This window comes from Rhinoderma darwinii, chromosome 2, assembly GCF_050947455.1.
Source record: "Rhinoderma darwinii isolate aRhiDar2 chromosome 2, aRhiDar2.hap1, whole genome shotgun sequence".
In the NCBI taxonomy this organism is placed as follows: Eukaryota; Metazoa; Chordata; class Amphibia; order Anura; family Rhinodermatidae; genus Rhinoderma; species Rhinoderma darwinii.
In genome coordinates, this window is record NC_134688.1 from 289,022,799 (window position 1) to 289,046,661 (window position 23,863).

Below are 23,863 nucleotides of genomic sequence, written 5' to 3' on the forward strand. Positions count from 1 at the left end.
AACATGGGAGATGAGAGAAGAGTAGGGTGTGCGCAAGGAGAGACACGACGGCCAGGCAGTGTCAGGGGCTTGCCCAGAGCCGGAGTCCTGGAGCAGAGCCGCTTTAGCACTCTGCCTGGGATTCCAGCTCTGCTCCTGACATAACTGTCCATAAGTGGATAGTTGTGTCAGGGGCAAACCCAGAGCCGGAGTCCTGGGGAGAGAGCTAGTAGCACTCTGCCCTGGGACTCCGGCTTTGGGGAAGCCCCTGAAATCACTGTCCATATGTGGACAGTGATGTCAGAGGCGTCCCCAGAGTCCCGGAGCAGAGCCTATACTAGCACTATGCCCCTGACATCACTGCACTCCTATCTCGTCGTCCACACCCCTCCTTCGCTTTCGGAGTTCCCTCACTGCCTGGCCACCGTGTCTCTCCTCTTCGCTATCCGTCCACGCTGCGGCCAGGCAGTGAGGGAACTCAGAGAGAGAAGAGGGAGGGGGTGTGTACTTTGAGAGACACTTCCGGCTAAGAGGCACAGCGTGTCATCAGCTATGTTTACTGGTAGTGGGACCAGAGGCGGAGCTCTGAGAAGTTCATGAAACATCCACCTGGCGCACTGCCTGTAGATTTAGTGGATGACGCCTCTGCTCAGCTGGAAGTGCTGGCTGAGTAAAGACACAAGTAAGTAGCTGTTCCAAAAATAAAGACATTATATTAGGAAAAAAATAAATAAATACTGTCAGTTATAGTTTACTTTTACAGCGTGAATATAGGAAACATTAGCAACTTTTTTTTTTATTCAGTTTACGTTTCGTGCCGAATAACCTGAAATCAATTCTTTAGGGTATTTTGGTCAAGTAGATAACGAATGTGTAGGTTTAGTTTGTGTAATATATGGGCAATAAAATAAATTTTAAGCTAAATAATGACTTTTTTTAATATTTATTTTGTTACTTTTTTTTATGCCCATGAAGGGTGAGCTTTATTTTATACTTTATAATACATTACCATACTCCCGTATGTCAATACATTATACTGTGTCCCTATGACACAGGCTGCTGTTAGGGCACACCATCAGTAACCCTAACAGCAGGATTATATAACAAACAGTTCAGGGGTCTTTTCTAGGCCCCCAGACCTGACAGCGTGCGGTCGCTAAGGGGTTCAGTAAATAAATAATCAAACACTTGAAGTTCACATAGTCCAGTGTCAGCACAAAGAATCTGCTCTAACCCCCACCCTCCTGTGTATGGGTGAGATCAGTGCTACTAGGGAGAAACTGAATTGTATGCAGGGGATAACATGAAGCACAGGTGCTAGCTGGGTTTGAGTCCTTTCTATTAGCGAACGTTTTTTTTATTTTTACATTTACTTCTATTTTGAAAGCCGAATTCAGACGACTAGTACGCGTCCAAGTGAGCCGTTACAACAGCCGTCATAAGGACGCATGTATTTGAATGGGGCCATTCACACAGCCGTTGTTTCAACGGACCGTGTGAAGGGTCCGTTGAAAAATAGAACACGTCCTATTTCTTCAATTCCTCGATAGACACCCACGGGTGCAACTCTAACATGAAAAACTCCGTTTGCACTCATTCGTGTGAAGTGGCCTAAAGCTCAAGCAACTGTACTCCAATTATTTTAATAGCACGATTACAAAAAGTATGATTGAGGGCCTTCAAATACTTAAGATCACCTATGCACAAAGTGTCCAGGGAGAGGAGTACAGCACAACCTGTAATTCAGGAAATGCCAAGTGGCCAATGGTGAATTCTCAAGATTAAAGCTCTCCCTTAAGGCAATGGGGCATACAACTTAACCCAAGTTATAGGATTCCTGAAGCCTTTCAAGAATAACCCATTAACTTGGGTTTACCAAATAAGTGTTTAACCCCTTCCTGACATACTTGCCTCAGCCAAGTAGGGGGAAGTATGGAACGGCCACACAGGCTGAGCCTGCTCTATATAAAACACAGGTGTCAGCTGTATGTTAGGCCCCATGCAGTTTCTACGGCACGGACACCTTCCCGTAAATATACGGGAAGGGGTCAGTCGGCCATAGAGTTGAATGGGTCCATAATCACGGCCGATTTTAGGGTCGTGCACATACACCCAGAACTGCGACTATGCCTACATATTCTTGGGGAAGGTAGGAACCAGCAATAAACTAATTAAAAATCACCCAGGGCAGAATGGGAGGAGTGCAAGATCAAAAATGGAGGCAGTCACATATACAGTACATAAAAATTGTAAAAAAAATTGGTATCACCTTAATTGTATTGACCCACAGAATAAAATTAATGGTTATGTACATGTGACAGTTTTTTTTTATAAAACGACATCAGTGCGATTGGTGCAATTTCCCAAATACATAAAAAAATTAGATACTTTGAGACACAGCTGCTTTGTATTCTGTATACAGAGCAGCTGTATCTTGTGCTGAAACCTGTATCTGTCAGGTCACTGGCACTGACTGGTTCAGTGACAGCGGGTGCTACATGTCCGACACAGGACCGAGCTGCTATCGATCGCAGTTAATGACTTAGATGTGATTACAACACGTTTTAGCTGCGCGTTGAACGCCATAAAAACTAAGTCCAAAAAAAACATTGAGGAATCGCCGTTTTTTTTCCATATTCCACCACAAATATTTTTTCTCCCCTGTTTCCTAGTACGTTATATGGTACAATAAATGGTGCCATGAAGAACTACAACTTGTCCTCATACAGCTTGGACAGAAAGAAAGCAAAAAAAGTTAGCTTTCGGAAGGTGGGAGGAAAAAAAAAATAAAAAAAATGAAAAACTGAAAAATGGCTTGCGGTAGGAATGGAGTTAAAGCAGTTCTGTCATCTGAACACGCTGCCCTGTTTAAAGAGGCTCTGTCACCAGATTTTGCAACCCCTATCTGCTATTGCAGCAGATAGGCGCTGCAATGTAGATTACAGTAACGTTTTTATTTTTAAAAAACGAGCATTTTTGGCCAAGTTATGACCATTTTTGTATTTATGCAATTGAGGCTTGCAAAAGTACAACTGGGCGTGTTGAAAAGTAAAAGTACCACTGGGCGTGTATTATGTGCGTACATCGGGGCGTTTTTACTTCTTTTACTAGCTGGGCGTTCTGACGAGAAGTATCATCCACTTCTCTTCAGAACGCCCAGCTTCTGGCAGATCACGCTGTGACTTCACTTCCCCAGGTCCTGCATCGTGTCAGACGAGCCGGCACCAGAGGCTACAGATGATTCTGCAGCAGCATCGGCGTTTGCAGGTAAATCGATGTAGTTACTTACCTGCAAACGCTGATGCTGCTGCAGAATCAACTGTAGCCTCTGGTGCCGATGTGGCCGACACGATGCAGGACCTGTGAGTGACGTCACAGATCTGCACTGCCAGAAGCTGGGCGTTCTGAAGAGAAGTGGATGATACTTCTCATCAGAACGCCCAGCTAGTAAAAGTAGTAAACACGCCCCGATGTACGCACATTATACACGCCCAGTTGTACTTTTACTTTTCAACACACCCAGTTGTACTTTTGCAAGCCTCATTTGCATAAATACAAAAATGGTCATAACTTGGCCAAAAATGCTCGTTTTTTAAAAATAAAAACGTTACTGTAATCTACATTGCAGCGCCTATCTGCTGCAATAGCAGATAGGGGTTGCAAAATCTGGTGACAGAGCCTCTTTAAGCTCTATGGCACAATATTTTTCTGCTCATTTTGACTAAGAATACAGCAGACGGTTAGGAGTCCACTTCATTGAGAGCACTCGCCCCCACCCCTTTCAATGACTGATTGGCATGTATCTGCATGCATACATGGCAGCTGTCATTGACTGCTGAGAGGTGGGGGAAGCGCTCCCCTTATATGCAGCAGTCTCCCATCTATGTCAGGCTCTATTAGCCCACTGGCACAATATATTTTTTTGGTGCGGTTTGCACCAATAGAGCAGACCTGTCCCTGTAATATGCTGCCCATAAATAGGGCAGCACACAGATGAAAAATCAGCTTTAAGGAGCTAAACAATATTCCAAACAAAGTAGTTATAGTATGTACAGAGAACAGATTTGTTGCAGAAATTTAGGAGATTGTCCCAATAATCGAATTAGGGTTGGCAGACATTCACGCATATGCAGCAGAAACCACCCCATTTAGATGTATGGAACATATTTTCAGTCAGAGGAAGTTCTGGAACAAATCGGACAAGTGTAAACATAGCTTTAGGGGTCTTTTACACATGAAGATAATTCTGGAAAAACAAGTAACAATCAACAGTAGTGGGGAGTCAAAAAAAAAAAAGTTGTCTCCTTCCGGGTGCCGTTTGTAAACGACCATCAACACCTCGCGATCATGTCACATGGGACACCGAAGGGCTTAAAGGGGTTTTCCCCACAAGGGACATTTATGACATATCCACAGGATCGGACATAAATGTCAGATAGATGCCGGTCCCACCTCTGGGACCCGTACCTATCTCTAGAACGGAGCCCCTAAACCCCGCTCTACCTCTGTCGGCTTTTTTCGTAAGTCCCATAGAACTGAATGGTTGTTACAGAAACAGCGTAGCTCACGTGCTACGCTGCTTCTGTAACTGCTATTCACTAGTATGAGAGTTACGTAAACAGCGTAGCCCAGCGAGCTTCGCTGTTTTCGTAACCCCCGACCATAAAGTCAGGTAGTGGCCGGGAGTCAGTGATAGCAGACAAAGCTAGTATGGGGTTTAGGGACTCCTTCTAGAGATAGGTGCGTGTCCCAGAGGTGGGACCCGCATCTGACATATCCTGTGGATAGGTCATAAAACTCCCTCGTGGGAAAACCCCTTTAAGGAGGGAGTATTGACTGTGGCATCTGAGGTTGTTCAGCAGCCCTTGCAGCAGGGTGTCAGCTGTACGTTTACAGCTGGAACTTACACAGCTTCTGGGCCTGTGACATACTCCCCACACCGTACTTTTACAGGGAGGTGCGGTAGGAAGTTTACTGACTCATCCAAACTTGTTTGTCTCCTAAAAGTTTATGGTGATTAGAAATACTGCATGCATCACATAAGCAAGCAGTTTTAGTCTAGTCTACTCACCTCGCTAATTGGGACATCAGGAGAAGGGGGGCGCTGAAGGCCAACTTTTCCCTCTGGAGGGTAGATGCCACAACCGAGAATAAAAGAGGAAAGTGCATGGAAGTGGGTGAGCAGGACAAGCGCATGGATCAGCTCCGCAAGAGACCAGGCGTGGCCACCTCGAGATTTTAGAAGACACTGAAGGGGAAATGTGGGAATAAATGAATATGTTATTCCAACCCACTATTATAAAGTCATACCAGACTGGAGCACCTACAATAACTTCCTAGATATAGAAGAACAGAAGACTGCAGGCAGAAAAAGACCACATGGGCCATCTAGTCTGCCCTTATTTTATTTATAGATTTTTATCCCCGGCATATTAAAAATCAACTTGCCTACATGTGTAATAAAAATGCAATCATAATAAATTATGCCCGTTCCAATAAGCAATGATCATTACCTAAATAGGGTTAAAATGCCAGTCAAAATCTGATTGATCCTGTGCCATCCGGCACATCCACTCACCTCAATGTGTTCTTTGGTAATAAGCCATGGCCTATGAGCAAGATATTTATTCAAGTCATTTAGTCTGCGTAGTTTGAGGTGTGCAGAATTTAGACCTTCCAACCAACGAGGATCCCCACCAACTTGTAGAAAGCATGATGAATGGAGTGAAACTAAATACACACAGTGGTGTCGTGCAGAAGCCTGGAATAAAGTAACAGAGGTCATAAGGACATTATGGTATTAAAAATAAAAAGCTACACAACACAAAGATTTACCACGATCACTTTCTCAAGCACAATTCAAAGAAAATTCACAAAAACTCATTTTCTAAGTGTCCCAGAATGCACCAATTGCTAGTACATGTGAAAGGTGGTGATTAGGCTGGTGTTTGAGAGAGAGCTTGCTGCTGCAGAAACCTTCCACCACTGCTGCTGTCAGCCAAAAGAGGAGACCAAGCAAGCTAATCTCTGCCTCTACAACCATTCCCTAGCCAGTGATAAAGGGATTCAGGAGGAGAGACCCCCAATGTTCTCCCATAAATAATTTTAACTTTCAGTGCTCCTCTACAAAAAAAATATATGAGATGATTACCAGGAAGGTTTAGTTTTTTTCTTTAAAAACCCAAACCCAATGCATTGTAATTCACATTAAAGAGGATCTGTCACGGGTTTATTAATGCCTTATCTCCTAGCTAATCGAATCATGCTGGTAACTTCAGTGTAATTTCTTTTCAAAAAACACTTGCAAAGTTATGAGCATTTTTCTAAATATGCTTATTTGGCTATACTTGCCAAATAGGAGGCTAGTGGATGTTTTCGCTCTGGGCGGTGTAATGTTTTCTGTATGACGCTGGCCAACAGCATACAATTTTCTTCCCTGCCCAGCAACACAGCTGATCATATAGTATACAGCTTTTATTCCCAACTGGTCATGCCTCTGGTTGTTTTACAGCTAGAGCGGCTCGATTATGGTGTCATATGAAAGATTAGAATCTCATCTTTCATATAACACCGGAAACAGTTCTAGGTGGTCCACAACCTGAGATATAGCTATTTGAAGTGATCCCCCTTCCCTACAGCCCCAGTCTCTCACTGTGAAGCCGCTTCATGCTGATGGAACGGGAGGTAGCTCCACCTCAGGAGAATTGCTGGTGTTGACACCCACTTGTCTAGTATAGCTTCATTTGCATATTTAGAAAAAAAAAAAAAAGCTTATAACTTTTAAAATAAACGTTTTGGGGCACTATTTACTCTAGCATTATCAGTGTGATTGCACCTATTAGATTAGATAGGAGACAGGGCATTTCTAAACTAGTGACAGATCCTCTTTAAACATACCAATTAAAACTCAATAAATGTCCTCCTTCACCACACTCCTTTAATGCCCTTTTTCCGAATGCCAGACAGTCCCTATAAAGAGGCTCTGTCACCACATTATAAGTGCCCCATCTTCTACATAATGATTGGCGCTGCAATGTAGGTGACAGCAGTGCTTTTTTATTTAGAAAAATGATCAATTTTGACGGAGTTATGACCTATTTCAGCTTTATGCTAATGACTTTCTTAATGCCCAACTGGGCGTTTTTTAGCTTTTGACCAAGTGGGCGTTGGAGAGAAGTCTATGACGCTGACCAATCAGTGTCATACACTTCTCTCCATTCATTTACTCATCACATAGTGATCAATCTAGATCATGATGTGCTGTCACTTACTCACACATTAACTTTACTGAAGTGTCTTGACAGTGAATAGGCATCACCTCCAGCCAGATCCCGCTTGCTGTCATTAAGTCCCACACAAACGTTACCGAAGTGTCGGGATTGTGAATAAACATCCCGTCCTGGCTGGAAGCGATGTCTATTCACTCTCAAGACACTTCAGTAACGTTAATGTGTGAGTAAGTGACAGCACATAGTGATCTAGTAAAATTACTATGTGCAGAGTAAATGAATGGGGAGAAGTGTAGCATAAATCTAAAATAGGTCATAACTCCATCAAAATTGATTGTTTTTCTAAATAAAAATCAATGCTGTAATCTACATTATAGCGCCGATCACATTATGTAACAGATAGGCCACTTATAATGTGGGGACAGAGCCTCTAAGTTTTTTCAACATGACCCCACACAATCAGAACATAATAATGACTATAGAAACATCTGAACAGGGTTTATAAGTGGACAGCAGCTTTATGTTCTACATATTTTAATGAACTCACCATCTCTATATAAGTAACAGAAATACATAAATAAATCTGACTCCCATTAACCCGTTAGAGACCACAGTACGCCTTTTCACGGTGGCCACCAATGGCCTTTATTCGGATGCATACGCCTTTTCACGGTGCTGCATCAGAATAAATAAACAAAGCAGGGAGCCGTGGGGTAGCCAAGGGCTGGGGGAATTCCTGCTCGAATGGGTGAGATCGATAGAACCCCTCAGATGCGGCGCTCAATAGGGGGACTAGTAAAAAAAAAAAAAAAAAGTTTAATAGAAGTTAAAAAAAAAATTAAGAAAACTTTTCCCCCTTACAAAATGCTTTACTATTAACAAAAAAACAAAAGAAAGTAAAAAAGTTAAACATATTTGGTATCGCCGTGTCCGTAACGACCCCAACTAGAAAGCGATTACATTATTTAACTTGTGCGATGAACACTGTAAAACATAAAATAAAAAACAATGGAAAAATTGCTGTTTTCTGTGAATCTTGACTCAAAAAAACGTGATAAAGAGTGAGCAAAAAGTTGCATCTACTCCAAAATTGTACCAATAAAACTACAAGTCACCCCGCAAAAAAAAACAAAAAACGACCTCATACAGCTAAATCGGCGGAACAATAAGTCGACTATGCTATTGATTCCGTCGGAAAACCGGAAACCTGCCGGAATGGTGACGAACGGAAACTATTAGCGATGTTTCCGTCACCATTGAGATCAATGGTGACTGAAACGGAAGCTGTGCTGTCACTTTCACTTTCCGTTGCGGGGTTCACCCGACGGAAACCCGGAACGGAAAGTGAACGGTGATGTGAACAGGCGCTAAGACAGCACATAGTGAACAACGCAGTGTCACTATGCGCTGACTAAATGAATGGAGAGAAAAGTGTATGACACTGATTGGTCAGCGTCACACACTCCTCTGTACAACGCCCACTTGGTCTAAAGTAAAAACACACCCACTTGGGCATTAAGAAACTAATTAGCATAAAGCTAAAAATCGCTCCTAACGTGGTAAAAATAGATTGTTTTCTAAATAAAAAGCACTGCTGTCACCTACATTATAGCACCCATCTCCTTATCTACAAGATAGGGCACTTCTAATGTGGTGACAGTCTCTTTAAGGTTTAAAATAGGCCAGTCCTTAAAGAGGCTCTGTCACCAGATTTTGCAACCCCTATCTGCTATTGCAGCAGATAGGCGCTGCAATGTAGATTACAGTAACGTTTTTATTTTTAAAAAACGAGCATTTTTGGCCAAGTTATGACCATTTTTGTAGTTATGCAAATGAGGCTTGCAAAAGTCCAAGTGGGTGTGTTTAAAAGTAAAAGTCCAAGTGGGCGTGTATTAGGTGCGTACATCGGGGCGTTTTTAATACTTTTACTAGCTGGGCGCTGTGAAGAGAAGTAACATCCTCTTCTCTTCAGAACGCCCAGCTTGTGACAGTGCAGATCTGTGACGTCACTCACAGGTCCTGCATCGTGACGGCCACATCGGCACCAGAGGCTACAGTTGATTCTGCAGCAGCATCAGCAGGTAAGTAGCTACATCGACTTACTTGCTAACGCCGATGCTGCTGCAGAATCAACTGAAGCCTCTGGTGCCGATGTGTCCTCGCTCGTCTGACACGATGCAGGACCTGTGAGTGACGTCACAGCGTGATCTGGCAGAAGCTGGGCGTTCTGAAGAGAAGTGGATGATACTTCTCATCAGAACGCCCAGCTAGTAAAAGTATTAAAAACGCCCCGATGTACGCACATAATACACGCCCACTTGGACTTTTACTTTTAAACACACCCACTTTGACTTTGCAAGCCTCATTTGCATAACTACAAAAATGGTCATAACTTGGCCAAAAATGCTCGTTTTTAAAAATGAAAACGTTACTGTAATCTACATTGCAGCGCCTATCTGCTGCAATAGCAGATAGGGGTTGCAAAATCTGGTGACAGAGACTCTTTAAAGGGTTAAGAAACAGGAAGCACCATGATGCATTCAAAACAGGTTTTAAGGCCTTTTTAATGTGTGGGAATGTAAGGGTATTGAGGTAAATACGGGAAAGGTTGAAGTAGAGGAGTGGCCATGAGGAGTCACAAATGAATTATCTGGTTAAAGATTATTAATTGTTGTTCCAAGTACTGCTGCCATTTAAGTCTGTGTGAAGGGTTAATAAGCTGTTCCAAGCTTCCCTACGGTTAACATTGTGTGGAAATAGAACTACTGAGGAGGGAAGGCCACTTATGGGACAATTTTTATAAATTCTTCAGTCATCCTAATGAAGAAAATGAATAAAGGATTTTTAGATTGCACTGGACTGCAAAGCAAATCAGATTTTGGGTTTAGCTTGATAAGTTATAATGGCTAAAACCGATGAATACATTACTTACCATTATAGCCACATAGTGTCTCTCTGGTAGAGACAAAGCTCCATCCATACGCAAAAGCTGATGCTGGGTCTTCCAAAATATCCGCAGATATTCCGGATGAAGCCCCATTACTGCAGCGATGTTATCACTCAGAATCGGTCCAGGAAGCTGTAATAAAGAGATCATTTAGAAATACATATTTACATTATGTACACAGTACACAGGTCCCCCCCACCCTTCTTACCTGTGACATGGGGATATATGCACTGGGTCCCCTGGGATCTCTTTGTCTTAACTGATCACCCGGATCCTGAAATTTGAAACACTGCTTTAAAAACAGGAAGGATTATATCCACCTAGTCATAAAAAAAAACCATGACGGAGGAAAGCTGCACGTGTTCCTACAGGCTCCGTGCAAACGCCAGTCTCAATGACATCACCTATTACTAGATTCATCAACAGCCCCAGGCATTAGAATCATGAGCAATTGGAATGCAGAAACACAATGTACTGTTGAGGGTCTGTTCACATCTGCGTTGGGGTCCCGTTCGGACATTCCGTTAGAGATTTCCGTCAGAACGGGACCCTGAACAGAAACCAGAGGTTTCCGTTTCCATCACCATTGACTTCAATGGTGACAGATCCGGTGTCCGTTGTTTCAGTTTGTCTCTGTTGTGCACCGTACCCGTTGTGTATCCGGAAGCAATAGCTTAGTCGACTACGGGACCCCAACGCAGATGTGAACAGAGCCTCAGCGTGAGTCATCTCGGTTAGTCACTCCAGTGACAAAATATGCCCCTCAGCTTAAAATGACGTATCAGAGGCCACGCTACTCCTAGACCTGTGAAATCGTACGAAATCGACATTTTATTCAACCTCTCAGGGACCGTATGCCCATCACTTTAACTTCTTGGGCATGTGCAGCGAAATACAGTGCTTAAATAGAATGACGCAGGCGTGGAATTTCAGGAGGTCTAGGAGGGACAGTGCGGCCTCTTGAGAGGTCACCCAAGCTTTGTGGGGATTGTTTAGGCACCGGAGCGCCTGACTCTTCAGTATAACAGCAACGCCCAGATGACCCTTTCAAGCGGATTTGAATACGGTGCGTTGTATTTAACCCCTATCCGCACCAGGACGTAACTGTACGTCGTTGCAGGAAGTTACTTCCCGCACGAGGACGTACAGTTACTGAGTTAATCCCGGTGCACACTGTCGGCGACAGTGTGCACCGGGAACCAGGAGGTCAGCTGTCGCCGACAGCTGACACTCCCCTCTTGCCGGCCAGCGGTCCTTTGCCGCTGATTTCGGCGCATTAACCCCTTAAATTCGGCGATCGGGTGCAATCGCCGAATTTTAGGGGTTTCTAACATATCGGCAGACCCCCGTCCGAAATCGCGGGGTCTGCCGATAGTTAGTATGGCAAACGGAAGCCAAACAATGGCTTCCGGGTCTGCCATGGACAGAAGCCCATCAGGACCAACCTTCGGCTGGTCCTGATAGGCTTCCTGTCAGAGTGACAGAAAGTCACTGTGCCGTTCCCGATGCACACTGTCGGCGACAGTGTGCATCGGGAACTTGGAGATCAGCTGTCCCCGACAGCTGACACTCTCTAGTGTTGCCGATCAGCGGCTCATCGCCGCTGATTTCGGCAATTAACCCGTTACATGCGGGGCTCGATTGCGATCTCCGCATGTAGCGGGTTTGTAGCGCATCAGCAGCCCCCATGCAATCGTGGGGGCTTCTGATGCTTGTGATGGCACCTGGGGGCCAGACAACGGCCCCCAGGTCTGCCATGTATGTCAGCCAATGAGGATCAGCCTCTGCTGATCCTCGTAGACCAACTGTCAGAGTGACTGTGACGTCACACTGACAGTTGGAATACATTACACTACCTAGGTAGTATAATGTATTCTAGCAGCGATCAGAGCTGCAGGTCAAAAAAAGAAAGTGTAAAAAGTAAAAAAAAGTTAATAAAAATGTTTTATAAAAGTGTAAAAATAAAAGGTTTTGTTTTCCTATAATAAGTCATTTATTATAGGGAAAAAATGAAAACGTTAAAAAAAAGTACACATATTTGGTATCGCCGCGTTCGTAACGACCCAATCTATGAAACTATAATGTTAATTTTTCCGCACGGTGAACGCCGCAAACAAAATAAACTGAAAACGGTCAGCATCGCTATTTTTTGGTCACCACCCCTCCCAAGATATAGAATAAAAAGTGATCAAAAAGTTGCATTTACCCCAAAATGGTACCAATGAAAACTACAACCCGTCCCGCAAAAAACAAGACCTCCCACAGCTTTTTTGACGAAAAAATAAAAAAGTTACGGCTCAGAATAGCGTGTCCCAGAAAATAAATTATTTTATAGAAACTTCATTTTATTGTGCAAACGCTGCAAAACTTAAAAAAAACTATACACATATGGTATCGGCGTAATCGTACCGACCGGCAGAATAAATTAAAACGTAATTTATTGCGCACGGTGAACGCTGTAATAAATAAAGAATTTAAAGCGCCAAAATCGCTGTTTTTTGGTCACCCTAGCTCTAAAAAAGATCCTGAGGGGCCAAAATGCTCACTATACCCCTAGAAAAATTCCTGGAGGGGTGTAGATTCCAAAATAGGGTGACTTTTGGGGGGTTTCCACTGTTTTGGTCCCTCCGGGGCGTTGCAAACCCGACATGGCACTGAAAACCAATCCAGCAAAATCTGCTTCAAAAAATCCAAAAGGCGCTCCCTCCCTTCTGAGCCCTGCTGTGGGTCCAAACATCAGTTTACGACCACATATGGGGTATTGCCGTAATCGGGAGAAATTGCTTTACAAATGTTGGGTGGCTTTTTCTCCTTTATTCCTTGTAAAAATGAAAAAATTCTATGTTTCCACAGAAAAATAGGTGATTTTCATCTTCACAGACTAATTCCACTAAAGTCTGCAAAAAAACTGTGGGGTCAAAATGCTAACTATACCCCTAGAAAAATGCCTTGAGGGGTGTAGTTTCCAAAATGGGGTCACTTTGGGGGGGTTTCGGCTGTTTAGGTACCACAAGACCTCCTCAAACCTGACATGGTGCCTAAAATATATTCCTAAAAAAAGGAGGCCCCGAAATCCACTAGGTGCTCCTTTGCTTCTGAAGCCTGTGTTTCAGTCCATTACCATACTAGGGCCACATGTTGGATATTTCTAAAATCTGCAGAATCTGGGCAATAAATATTGAGTTGCGTTTCTCTGGTAAAACCTTCTGTGTTACAGATTTTTTTTTATTACAAATGAATTTCGGCAAAAAAAATGAAATTTGTAAATTTCACCTCTACATTGCCTTAATTCCTGTGAAACGCCTAAAGGGTTAAAATATTTTCTGAATGTGGTTTTGAATACCTTGAGGGGTACAGTTTTCAAAATGGGGTGATTTATGGGGACTTTCTAATATATAAGGCCCTCAAAGCAACTTCAGAACTGAACTGGTCCCTGAAAAAATAGCCTTTTGAAATTTTATTGAAAATATGAGAAATTGCTGCTAAAGTTCTAAGCCTCGTAACGTCCTCGAAAAATAAAAGTACGTGAAAAAAAATGATGCAAACATAAAGTAGACATATAGGAAATGGTAACTAGTAACTATTTTGTGTGGTATTACTATCTGTTTCACAAGCAAATACATTTAAGTTTAGAAAAATGCAAATTTTTGCAAATTTTTGCTAAAATTTGAAGTTTTTCACAAATAAATATTGAATTTATCGACCAAATTTTTTCACTAACATAAAGTACAATATGTCACGAGAAAACAATCTCAGAATCGCTTGGATAGGTAAAAGCATTCCGGAGTTATTACCACATAAAGTGACACATGTCAGATTTGAAAAAATAGGCTGTGTCCTGAAGGCCAAAACAGGCTGTGTCCTAAAGGGGTTAAAGCTCTTTTTCTAGGTTATGCTGCATCGGCCACATTACAGAAGAAAGTCATTGTTGAACCCTGCTGGATAACAGGTTAAAGGTGGATTGGGGGCCTAAATTCGGCTGACAGGTTCCCTATAAGAACAGATTCAAAAAGAGGCATGTCCATAAGCGGACTATAGATGGCAAGATCGGATAAGCGGTCCCATATTTTTCAGGACGCTTGACCACGTGAAATATAGCACCCAGTATTACAAATATGCATCTGCATTTTGACACTTGGTAAAACGTTAGGAGATTCAGATATTCAAAGTTCCATAAGAACTGAACGCAGATTCGTAAGATTTGATCCCGCACTCCATCATACTAATCGATTACTTGGCCTTCGCGCTTCTACATGTTCAATTGGGAAAATGGATTGTAATCCCAATGGGGCTCACAAGCAACGTATAGCGCTAGGGGGTATGTGTGCAAAATATAAGTAACGGGGCAGTGTACAAATATGGCAAGACGCAATGTGACGAATTCTAGAGGTTGTGGGGATCTAAAGCATCACGCATTGGCACAATTCACTACCTTATGGCCTTACTTTAGTGTGCGATTACATCAGGGAACGATTATACGGGCATTTGTACATTAATAAGCCTCTTTTGTGCTTCAAACGCGGGGAGACCAAATCCAGTAAAAGCCTATTCTTAGAAAGCCTCCTGAAATTAAGGACAGCACAAATATAATCGGTCATAAATGACATGGAGCGCTCCAGTCCTACATGCAATAAAAGCTACAGCTGATGTAACTTTGTGCCTGTGTTACTGTGGAGCCAGCACTAGACTATTAGTCAGCTGGACGCACCATGGAAACCGCGGCCCCCTAGCGTTCAACCAGGAGAATTACATTCATTACTGAAGAGGTCTAGATTTCTAAGTTACGAAGTCAACAGCTGAGTGCGATTCTGTTACGTACTCAAGGATTAGCATACAGCTAGCCTAACAGAGCAAAGGTTACCAGAGCCTTCCACCTCTACCGATCCAAGGAGACCGCCACTTTCTACAGCTCATCAGGGCACACAAATGGCAAAGCGATTAAACTTCATCGTACTGGGCAGGGCATAGACTGGAATATGCCGACACAGCACTTTCCTAGTACAGGAGTTACTGCAGGGTGATAAACAAGGCAATGACAATGGGTCAGCTCTACAGTTGGCACACAACACACCTTCATGATCCTGCGGGTACAGCATAGTTGGCATCCGGGGTAGCAATCCTCAAGGACCCTCGAGCAAGTACAATGACTGCCTGCCACCCTAATGGGGGCAACGGAGCAAACAGCGTCCAGGGTTGCGAAGAAACGGAGGGCTGGGAGATATCAGAGGGAGGCGGACAGAGGAGTAAATGCATAGAGCAGCTGCACATAAGGAACCGCCGGCGACCACTAAACTACTTCGCTCATCTCTCCAGGTCTTCCATGCAGCTCAGAACTCTGTTCCTTCAGCAAGGCTCCTCTTGCTTTATTTATAGCCTCGCCAGCATAGAATGTTACACTGTAAATCTCCACCAATCATACCAGAGATTATATTAAACTACGCCCCGCTGTTTTCGCAATGGTTTCCGGGAGTTGTAGTTTTGTTCTTTGTGTTGCAAGGTGAGGAAAAATAAAACTTTTACAGCCTAGCCAGTGCAAGCCAATTGACTGTCTGCTCCAGTGGGGGATGAAAGTGCGTGCTACAAGCTCTGGAGGAAAAAAAAGAACCGTGTGCAAACTTCAAATGGAGCGGAATACGTCAGGCTGTAGTTATACAGAGAGCAGAGGTTTCAGTTGTGCTTGGGGCCTGCTATGTGAGGCGGCACATCTAGACTTTTTATCGATCACTACAAAAATTGTATTGTATCAAATCGCTGTCCATAGAAATGCGGCATGAAAATCTTTTCAAAATGGCTCCAGACAAACAAGTCCCTAGTGGTTTCTGTTTTTAATCACTTCTGAATGATTTTAAAGAGTAGTAGCAATGAAATTTGCGTAGAAATCGCTTGTTGAGGGTATGAACATACCCTCAACACGCTGAAAAAAACACGGTGTTTTTTGGGCGTAAACTCCTCGAAAATACGTCTACAAAATCGGTTGCATAATGCCTACAAACATCTTCTCATTGAATTCAATGGGAAAAACGACGTTTCGTTCAGACTGGGCTTTTGTTTAAAAAAAACAGTGCGTAAAAAAAAGGCCTCATAAATAGAAGGAGCGTGCCGCTTGAGCCATTTTTGGAGCAGTTTTTCAACGTGTCAATGGAAAAACAGCTCCAAAAAAGTCTAGAAAAAACAGCCTCAAAAGACGAAAACAGCTCCGGAATTTTCAGCCGTTTTTGACTTTGCGTATGAGGGTGAAAAACGCTACGACCAGATGTTAGCTGGAAGGCAATAGGGAAATATGAAATGCACTACAAATAGTTTGTTTTCTTTGTGGCAGGTTTTTTTTTTGTCTTGCATTTTTTGGCTAAAATCATAGCAAGGGATTGGTTGTTTTTTCGTCCAGTAAGCGGCAATCACATGATATTTGAATCACAGGATTTGCACACATAAAAATGCCGGTAGTAAAACACACTATTTTGACAAAACGCCATAAAAAACGCATGTACTATTAGGCGTTTTTACATGCGGTTTTTCAGACAAAAACACTGCAAGAAAAGTGTTTTCACGGGTCGTATATGCTGCGTTTTTTCAGCAACGGATTAACGTGCGGAAAATATTCAGTATTCACAGTAGTAGCTAAGTGGATGAGATTTCAACAATTCTCATCCCCACGTTGCAGCTAAAATACCCCCATAATTTATGTGGAAATTCAGCTGCGGTGCGACTTTAGAATTTTCAGCGTTATGCTGCCGATTCCAAACAGATGCTGCGTTTTTGTTGTGGTTTTTACGCTGCAGTTCAAACCGCAGTAAATCCACAGCTGCAATTCAAGTTTTCTACAATGAATGCTTCATGCTATGTTTCACACTGAACCTGCAGGTAATCCACAGTTTTCCACAGCTAAAACGCTCTATTTCCTGCAGATTTCTATGACTGATTTACCTGTGGATTTATGAGATTCCGCTGTGGTTTTCCGATGCGGAAAATCTGCAGTGTATCTGACCTGTGGGAACATACCCTAAGGCCGCGTTCCCACGTAGCGTAAACGCTGCTGAATTTCCGCACTGGAACTCTGCGGAATTTTCGCAGCATTTTCACTAGAGAAAAAGTGAATGAGATTTAGATATTCTGATGCCCACGCTGTGGGAAAAAAAACGCAGAGGAAAGGTTGAGAAATTGTGACGTCAATTTATGCGGTGTTTTCTGTTGCGGGTTTTCCCCATTGAATTCAATGGGGATGCAAAAACCGCAACAGAAAACAAAGTGTTGTGAGTATTATTCTGCCCGGCAAAAATCGCTACAGGCAATCACAGACTGCAGCGTCACGTGGCCTGCAACGTCCTCTCAGGAGGCCGGACTATGCGCAGAAGAGAGGTATTATGAGAAGTATTAACTTTTTTTTTTTCCCAGCGCTACTTTCCTCAGCAGAAATTCCGGCCAAAAAAAATCGTACCACGCTGCGTGATTTTTACATCGCGTATTCGACCCGTGGAAACCGGCCTTAGGCTATGTTCACACGGGGTCTTTTGCCGAGTTTTTTGACGCGGAAACCGCGTCGCAAAACTCGGCAGAAACGGCCCGAGAACGCCTCCCATTGATTTCAATGGGAGGCGTCGGCGTCTTTTTCCCGCGAGCAGTAAAACTGCCTCGCGGGAAAAAGAAGCGACATGCCCTATCTTCGGGCGCTTCCGCGTCCGACCTCCCATTGACTTCAATGGGAGGCAGGAGAAAGCGTGTTTTATGCCCGCGGCGCTCAATGGCCGCGGGCGAAAAACGGCGCGATAATTGCTATTCACACGGAGTATTTTGGGGGAGGAATATCTGCCTCAAAATTCCGTTTGGAGCTTTGAGGCAGATATTCCTCCCCCAAAATACTCCGTGTGAACATAGCCTTAGACTTTGTTCACACAGATTTGCTGCAGATTCTGCATGTAATTTTTGAGCCAGAATGGGATCCAGGAGAGAGAGAGAGAGAGCTATAAAGCCTTCCCTTATATATTTCTTTTGTTTAGGTTCCATTCTTGGTTTTGGCTTTAAAATAACATGCAAAATCTGCAACAAATTTTTTATGATGCATTCTTTTGGGGCAGCCAGATGCATTAAAGTCTATAGAAAAGTATAAAAAGCGCTAAATACACCGCGTTTCTGCTTGTGTGGTTTTTGTTGCATTTTTTTTGGTCAGTTGCATTTTTTCTAAACGTATCATGCTCTGGGTGTGGCTGCACATACAATATGACACTAATGTTACATTTTAATTACGCTGCCATTTTTAGAAACATTTTTTCATGCAGTTTAAATATTTGTGTGAAGGAAGCCTAAGGCTGGGTTCACACGAGCATGTTACATCCGTAATGGACGGAACGTATTTCGGCCGCAAGTCCCGGACCGAACACACTGCAGGGAGCCGGGCCCCTAGCATCATAGTTATGTACGATGCTAGGAGTCCCTGCCTCGCTGCCGGACAACTGTCCTGTACTGTAATCACGGACGTAACATGCTTGTGTGAACCCAGCCTAAGTCCCCATGCACACGAACGTGCTTTTGTGGCCGCAATTCCCCCGAAAAATCCACGGGAGAATTGCGGCCCCATTCATTCCTATGGGGCCATGCACACGTGGTTTTCACAGTCCGTGCATGGCCCGGAGCCCGGACCACAGAAAGTACGGGCATGCCTTATTACGGCTGGGCTCATTGAAAATAATGGCCGCAACCATGTGCACGGCCCGCGATTTGAGGGCGGCTCGCGGCGGTCACTCCGTGGACGGGCAACCCGGAAATCACGGCCGTGCGCATGGCATGGCATGGTCGTGTGCATGAGGCCTAAAAGGGTATTCCAACCAAAAACATTTATCACCTATCTTACTACAAAAAGTATTTGTGTAGTTCTAGACTAAGGTTATGTTCACACATAGAGTAATTGCTAGAGATTTTTCATCCGCATTTGCTTGCAAAAGTCTGCAGTGTATTACTATAGCCGTAAAGTGGAAGACATTTTAACTAATCTGAAGTGGAAGAGATTTTTAAATCTTAGATCCGCAGCACGTAAATTTATGATGTGGAATGGTACCGCATTTGTTGCAGATTTTTCCCTTTGAGTTCAATGGGGACGTGACAATCTGCAACAAATGGCAAACGCTGCATTGTTTGCTGTGGAATAGCTCCATTTTTGCAGCAAAAATTGCAAAATGAAAATAAAGCACAATTTCCGACCAGATTTTCTGTGCGGATATTGCACAGTGTATTACAGTAGTAACAAATTGGATGAGAATTGAACAAATCTCATACACACACTGCATTAAAAATCAGCATGAATAGACCTGTGGTGCGTATTCTCAATATGCAGCATGTCAATTTCTCTTGCGAAAAAACACTGCGGAATTACTCAGAATATCCGGTCGGAAATTTTGCAATGTTTACGCTACGTGTAATCATACCCTTCAATAAAAACAGCCCATACTCTCCTTCTCTTATGGCGTTGTCCAATGTTGCTACAGCAGCCAATGACAGGCTGCAGCGTCACATCGAAGGTGACATCATCCCTAGAGGCCGGCTCAACAGAGATCAGCCAATGGGAGCAGGGACGTGTTACAGGAGGTTTTTTATTCTCTCTTCTACGCAGTGTCAAATCCATCTGAAAATCTGCATCAAATCAAACATGATTTTGTTTAGAATTTCAGATAGAATTCCCTGAAGTCTGGGTTGGATTTGCTGGGGAGTTTTCCACAGCAAATGCAACCTGTGTGCGCTTTCCCCTAGGTTTCTTTCACGTGGCAGTATTTTGGTCACTATTTTGCATTAGTATTAGTATTACTAAGCCAAAACCAGGAGTGGAACCTACACTGCAAAATAATGTAATGGAAGATTTGCACCTCCTCCGTGTTTGTACCCACTACTGGTTTTGGCTTACAAATACTGACCACAATACTGGCGTGTGAAAGTGACCTTAGGGTTACCAAGTGATAACTTCAATAAACACACTGCATGTAGGATTGCAGGAGCTTGTGATACAAGAGATGAGAAATCGTGGGGAAGAAAGATTGTCTGGTTATATATTACTGTGAAAAACAATAAGTACTCCAAAGGAAATCCCAAAGATCGTCAGCGTCTTAATTAAATTAACACTTTATTCAAAGCCTTCCTTCCATTACAAATGCTATATGGACACCACCCTGTCTCCTGAGGTATCCACTGCATATGAGACACGAGTGATATAAATAAAGGTTATTATTATTATTTTAGGCAGCTTATAAAAAAAAAAAAAAAATGATACCTATGTATGTAAATGTTTCTGGAGGTTCTCAGAACTGCAAATATGACAGATAAAGGGGGGAGACATTTTCCTGGACTTCTATCAGTATTCCCATTGAAGAATCCAATAGTCACTCTCTCCCCAGTGTGACATGTCAGCTAACAGACAATGGATTCCATTCAAGTGCACATCAAATTGAGATAAGATGGATTTTCAAGAGAATATGACAGACGTCTTTAAATGAGGCATCTATGAGATATTCTAATTAGGCTCCTTTCACATTAAGGCATCGTTCACATATGCGCTAGGGCTCCGTTCCGTCAAAACTTTCAGTCGGAACGGAGCCCTGACAGACACAAACGGAAACCATAGGCGACGGATTCGGTGCCAAAGGTTTCCGTTTGTCTCTGTTGTGCAAGGGTTCGGCAATGGGGTTTTACACTGGCAGATTATCGTGCAGACGAGCGTTCATAGAACAACATAGATCATCTGCTGGTCGTATTGTTTTAAAAAAGTTAAATATTATCGTTGTCGGCAGCACATCTCTCTGTGTAAACAAGGAGACGCGCTGCCGTCATGATAATGTATGGGGACGAGCGATCGGAGTAACGACCGCTCATCCCCATCCATAGCTCCGTGTGACGGGAGCAATCGAGCGCCAATCAACGAAGACTCGTTGATCGGCGCTCGCTGCATCGGCCGAATATCAATTCCAGCTATCTCTGCTGACTCCACTCAACTTTGGCTAAATTTAAAGGACTTTTGTTTTGAACAACTCTAACCTATCTCAAAGTTCCCCTGATGTTGTGCTGATAAAGGTGGACATACACATTAGATAGCTGAGAGCTATTCCTCTCAGCCCCCCATACACATGTATGCTCGGCTCCGCCGACTTGCATGTGTACTCAATGGGGAGAAGAGACTATGCCCGATCTTGCTTTTCCTCGACATCTAGCATCGGGGGAGAGTCAGGACACCCTCATACCCATTAGATGGTCGGCTAATCCCGCCGAAATTGGTGGGTTCAGCTTACATTCATCTAATGTGTATGGGCACTAAAGGGGGTTTTACACTGGGTGATTATCGTGCATATGAGCGTTCATATAACGCTTGTTGCCGATAATTGCCTTGTAAAAAGGGCAGTGATCAGCAGCTGAATGAGCAAACACTCGATCATCTGCTGGTCGTATCGTTTTAAAAAATTAAAATATTATCGTTGTCGGCAGCGCATCTTCCTGTGTAAACAGAGACGCGCTGCCGACATGATAATAATGTATGGGGACGAGGGATCAGAGTAACGACCGCACGTCCACACCCATAGCTCAGTGTGACAGGAGCAAACGAGCGCCAATCAACAATGTCTCGTTGATCGGCGCTCACTGCTCTGGCCGACTGTCGGCCGGTGTTAAATGCCCTTTAGACTCCTTGTGATCAGCTGTTATCGCTGGGCGAAACTGCCACGAGTCCTTTGAGGAAAATAAAATATTACATAGTGCCCACTTAAATCATTGTATCATCTGTGTAATGCACAGATCAGCCAGGACCCCCAGAGGTAGAGGTACTCTGTAATACTAAGCTAGTGGGTTCAAGCGCATCTACTGAATGCTCCCCATCTTCCTTCAAACCCCTGATCAGCAGATAAACCTGTATGGAAGTGCAGGCTGCCTTGTAAGCCTTTTGTCAAGAGTCATGTAGCTTGTCAGTTCATCCTGTTTTACACATTGCTCTCAATTTCTTATGGTCCCCGTTTAGTAGGAACTATTGCACCCACTAATTTAGTGTTCTTATGGCATCTAATGGGTTCCCTAATTTAAAGAGGTCTGTCTTCTATGACCTATTTGCTTGGCTAAGTGGCTAAGCTGTACCCTTTCATTTGATAACAATAGTATACAGACCTTTGTCCCATGGGCTATAAAGTGCTAGGGGTTTTGTTTTAAAGTACACAAAAGGGAGAAAAACACATTGAAACATACAGGGCATCTGCCATTTTTTTATTTTATTTTATAAAATTCAACATCCTTGACTTACTGATGTGATATATGGGTCACAAGATTTGTTGTTAGCCACATTTGATCAGGTGGGATCCCTGCCCTGTGCTGGTAAATGTGAGCCTTTGCATTTTCTCTTCTATCAGTGCACTCTGCACTTTCCTCTCTTGCAGTTGATGGATAAGTAAACATCACCCCCACAGTGTTACAGAATTTTGTAAAAGGCAAAGGTGTGATGGGTCAGAGACACTAAGGTGTGATCACAACCCCCTCCACTTGATACTTGATGGAGGCTGTTCTTAATCCTGTTTGTACTAAGAGAGTGAGTATTTACCTGGCAGATCTATTTATCTATTGATGGTAATTATATTTGCAAAGTAGTATTGAAATACAATGAGAGAACCACCAATTCAGCAAGTTTAGTGCACTGACATTTGTATAGTGAGATACCACTATAAATGGCCTACCTGCTAATATTGCTGAGTCTACAGCAACCTTGTTAATCATTTGCTATTGGGGTTCTACACTTTCCCCTTCGGTTATTCTGGCAGTAGATACTTGATTTAATAAAGTAATTTGAAGTTTCATTATTTACCCTGTGTCCAACTAGACAATTTATAGTATATAGAAATGAAGGACACATGGTATTACGGGGTGGTTGGGAGCTACGCAAACAGCGAAGCTCACTGTGCTAGGCTGTTTCTGTAACTCCCATTCACTTTTTTGGGAGTTACGGATACAACATAGCCCAGCGAGCTGTACTCCTGACCACCTCGTCAGTCATTGACCGGAGATCAGCGAGAGCAAGATTAGGCCCCATGCACACTGCCGTAATATTGATCAAAGTACGGACCCATTAATTTCTATTGCCAACGGACACTTTCCCGTATATTTACGGGATGGTGTCCGGGCCGTAAAAAGGCTCCGCAAAAAATAGGACATGTCCTTTTTTTTTTTTTTTATTTTACGTACCGTTCTCCCATACTTTATAATGGGAGCACAGCCTGCAAATGCGGGTGACTGTCCGCGGCCGGCCGTAACCCTAATCACGGAACAGGATACGGCCGTGTGCAGGGGGCCGAAGGTAGGACGAGGGTTAGAGGGCCCTGTTACAGAGGTAGGTGCAGGACCATAGGTGGGACCAGCATCTATCAGACATTTATGGCATATCCAGAGGATATGCCATAAATGTCCAAGATGGGGAAAACCCCTTAAAGTGAAAAAAAAAAATAGCAACATGTAAAATGACACTTAAAGGGGTTGTCCAACTTCTGACAACTGATGACCTATCCACCGGATAGGTCATCAGTATATCATTGGTGCGGGTCCGACACCCGGACCCCGCACTGATAAGCCTCTCCGGTGGCCTGCGGGCACCAGATGTTGTGGCACATAATGCTATGTACGGAGCCCGGAATCAGTTGGCTCCATACATAGCATAGCAGACGTGCTGCAGGTCTGCTCCGATTCACTTGAATAGGAGCAGAGC

The 23,863-nt window shown here is 43.4% G+C and overlaps 1 protein-coding gene across 1 annotated transcript in view; it reads right to left on the minus strand.

Annotated features, from left to right (window-relative positions):
- Positions 1-15,539, minus strand: part of SESN2 (sestrin 2) — a 34,575-nt gene extending 19,036 nt beyond the window's left edge. Inside the window, exons 1-5 of the mRNA XM_075853431.1 lie at positions 15,227-15,539; positions 10,364-10,429; positions 10,141-10,287; positions 5,558-5,740; positions 5,051-5,227 (exon numbers count right to left, since the gene is read on the minus strand). Coding sequence (XP_075709546.1) covers positions 5,051-5,227; positions 5,558-5,740; positions 10,141-10,287; positions 10,364-10,429; positions 15,227-15,232 — 579 coding nt within the window. The 5' untranslated portion in view covers positions 15,233-15,539. The remainder of the gene's footprint in view (positions 1-5,050; positions 5,228-5,557; positions 5,741-10,140; positions 10,288-10,363; positions 10,430-15,226) is intronic.
- Positions 15,540-23,863: the final 8,324 nt, after the last annotated feature.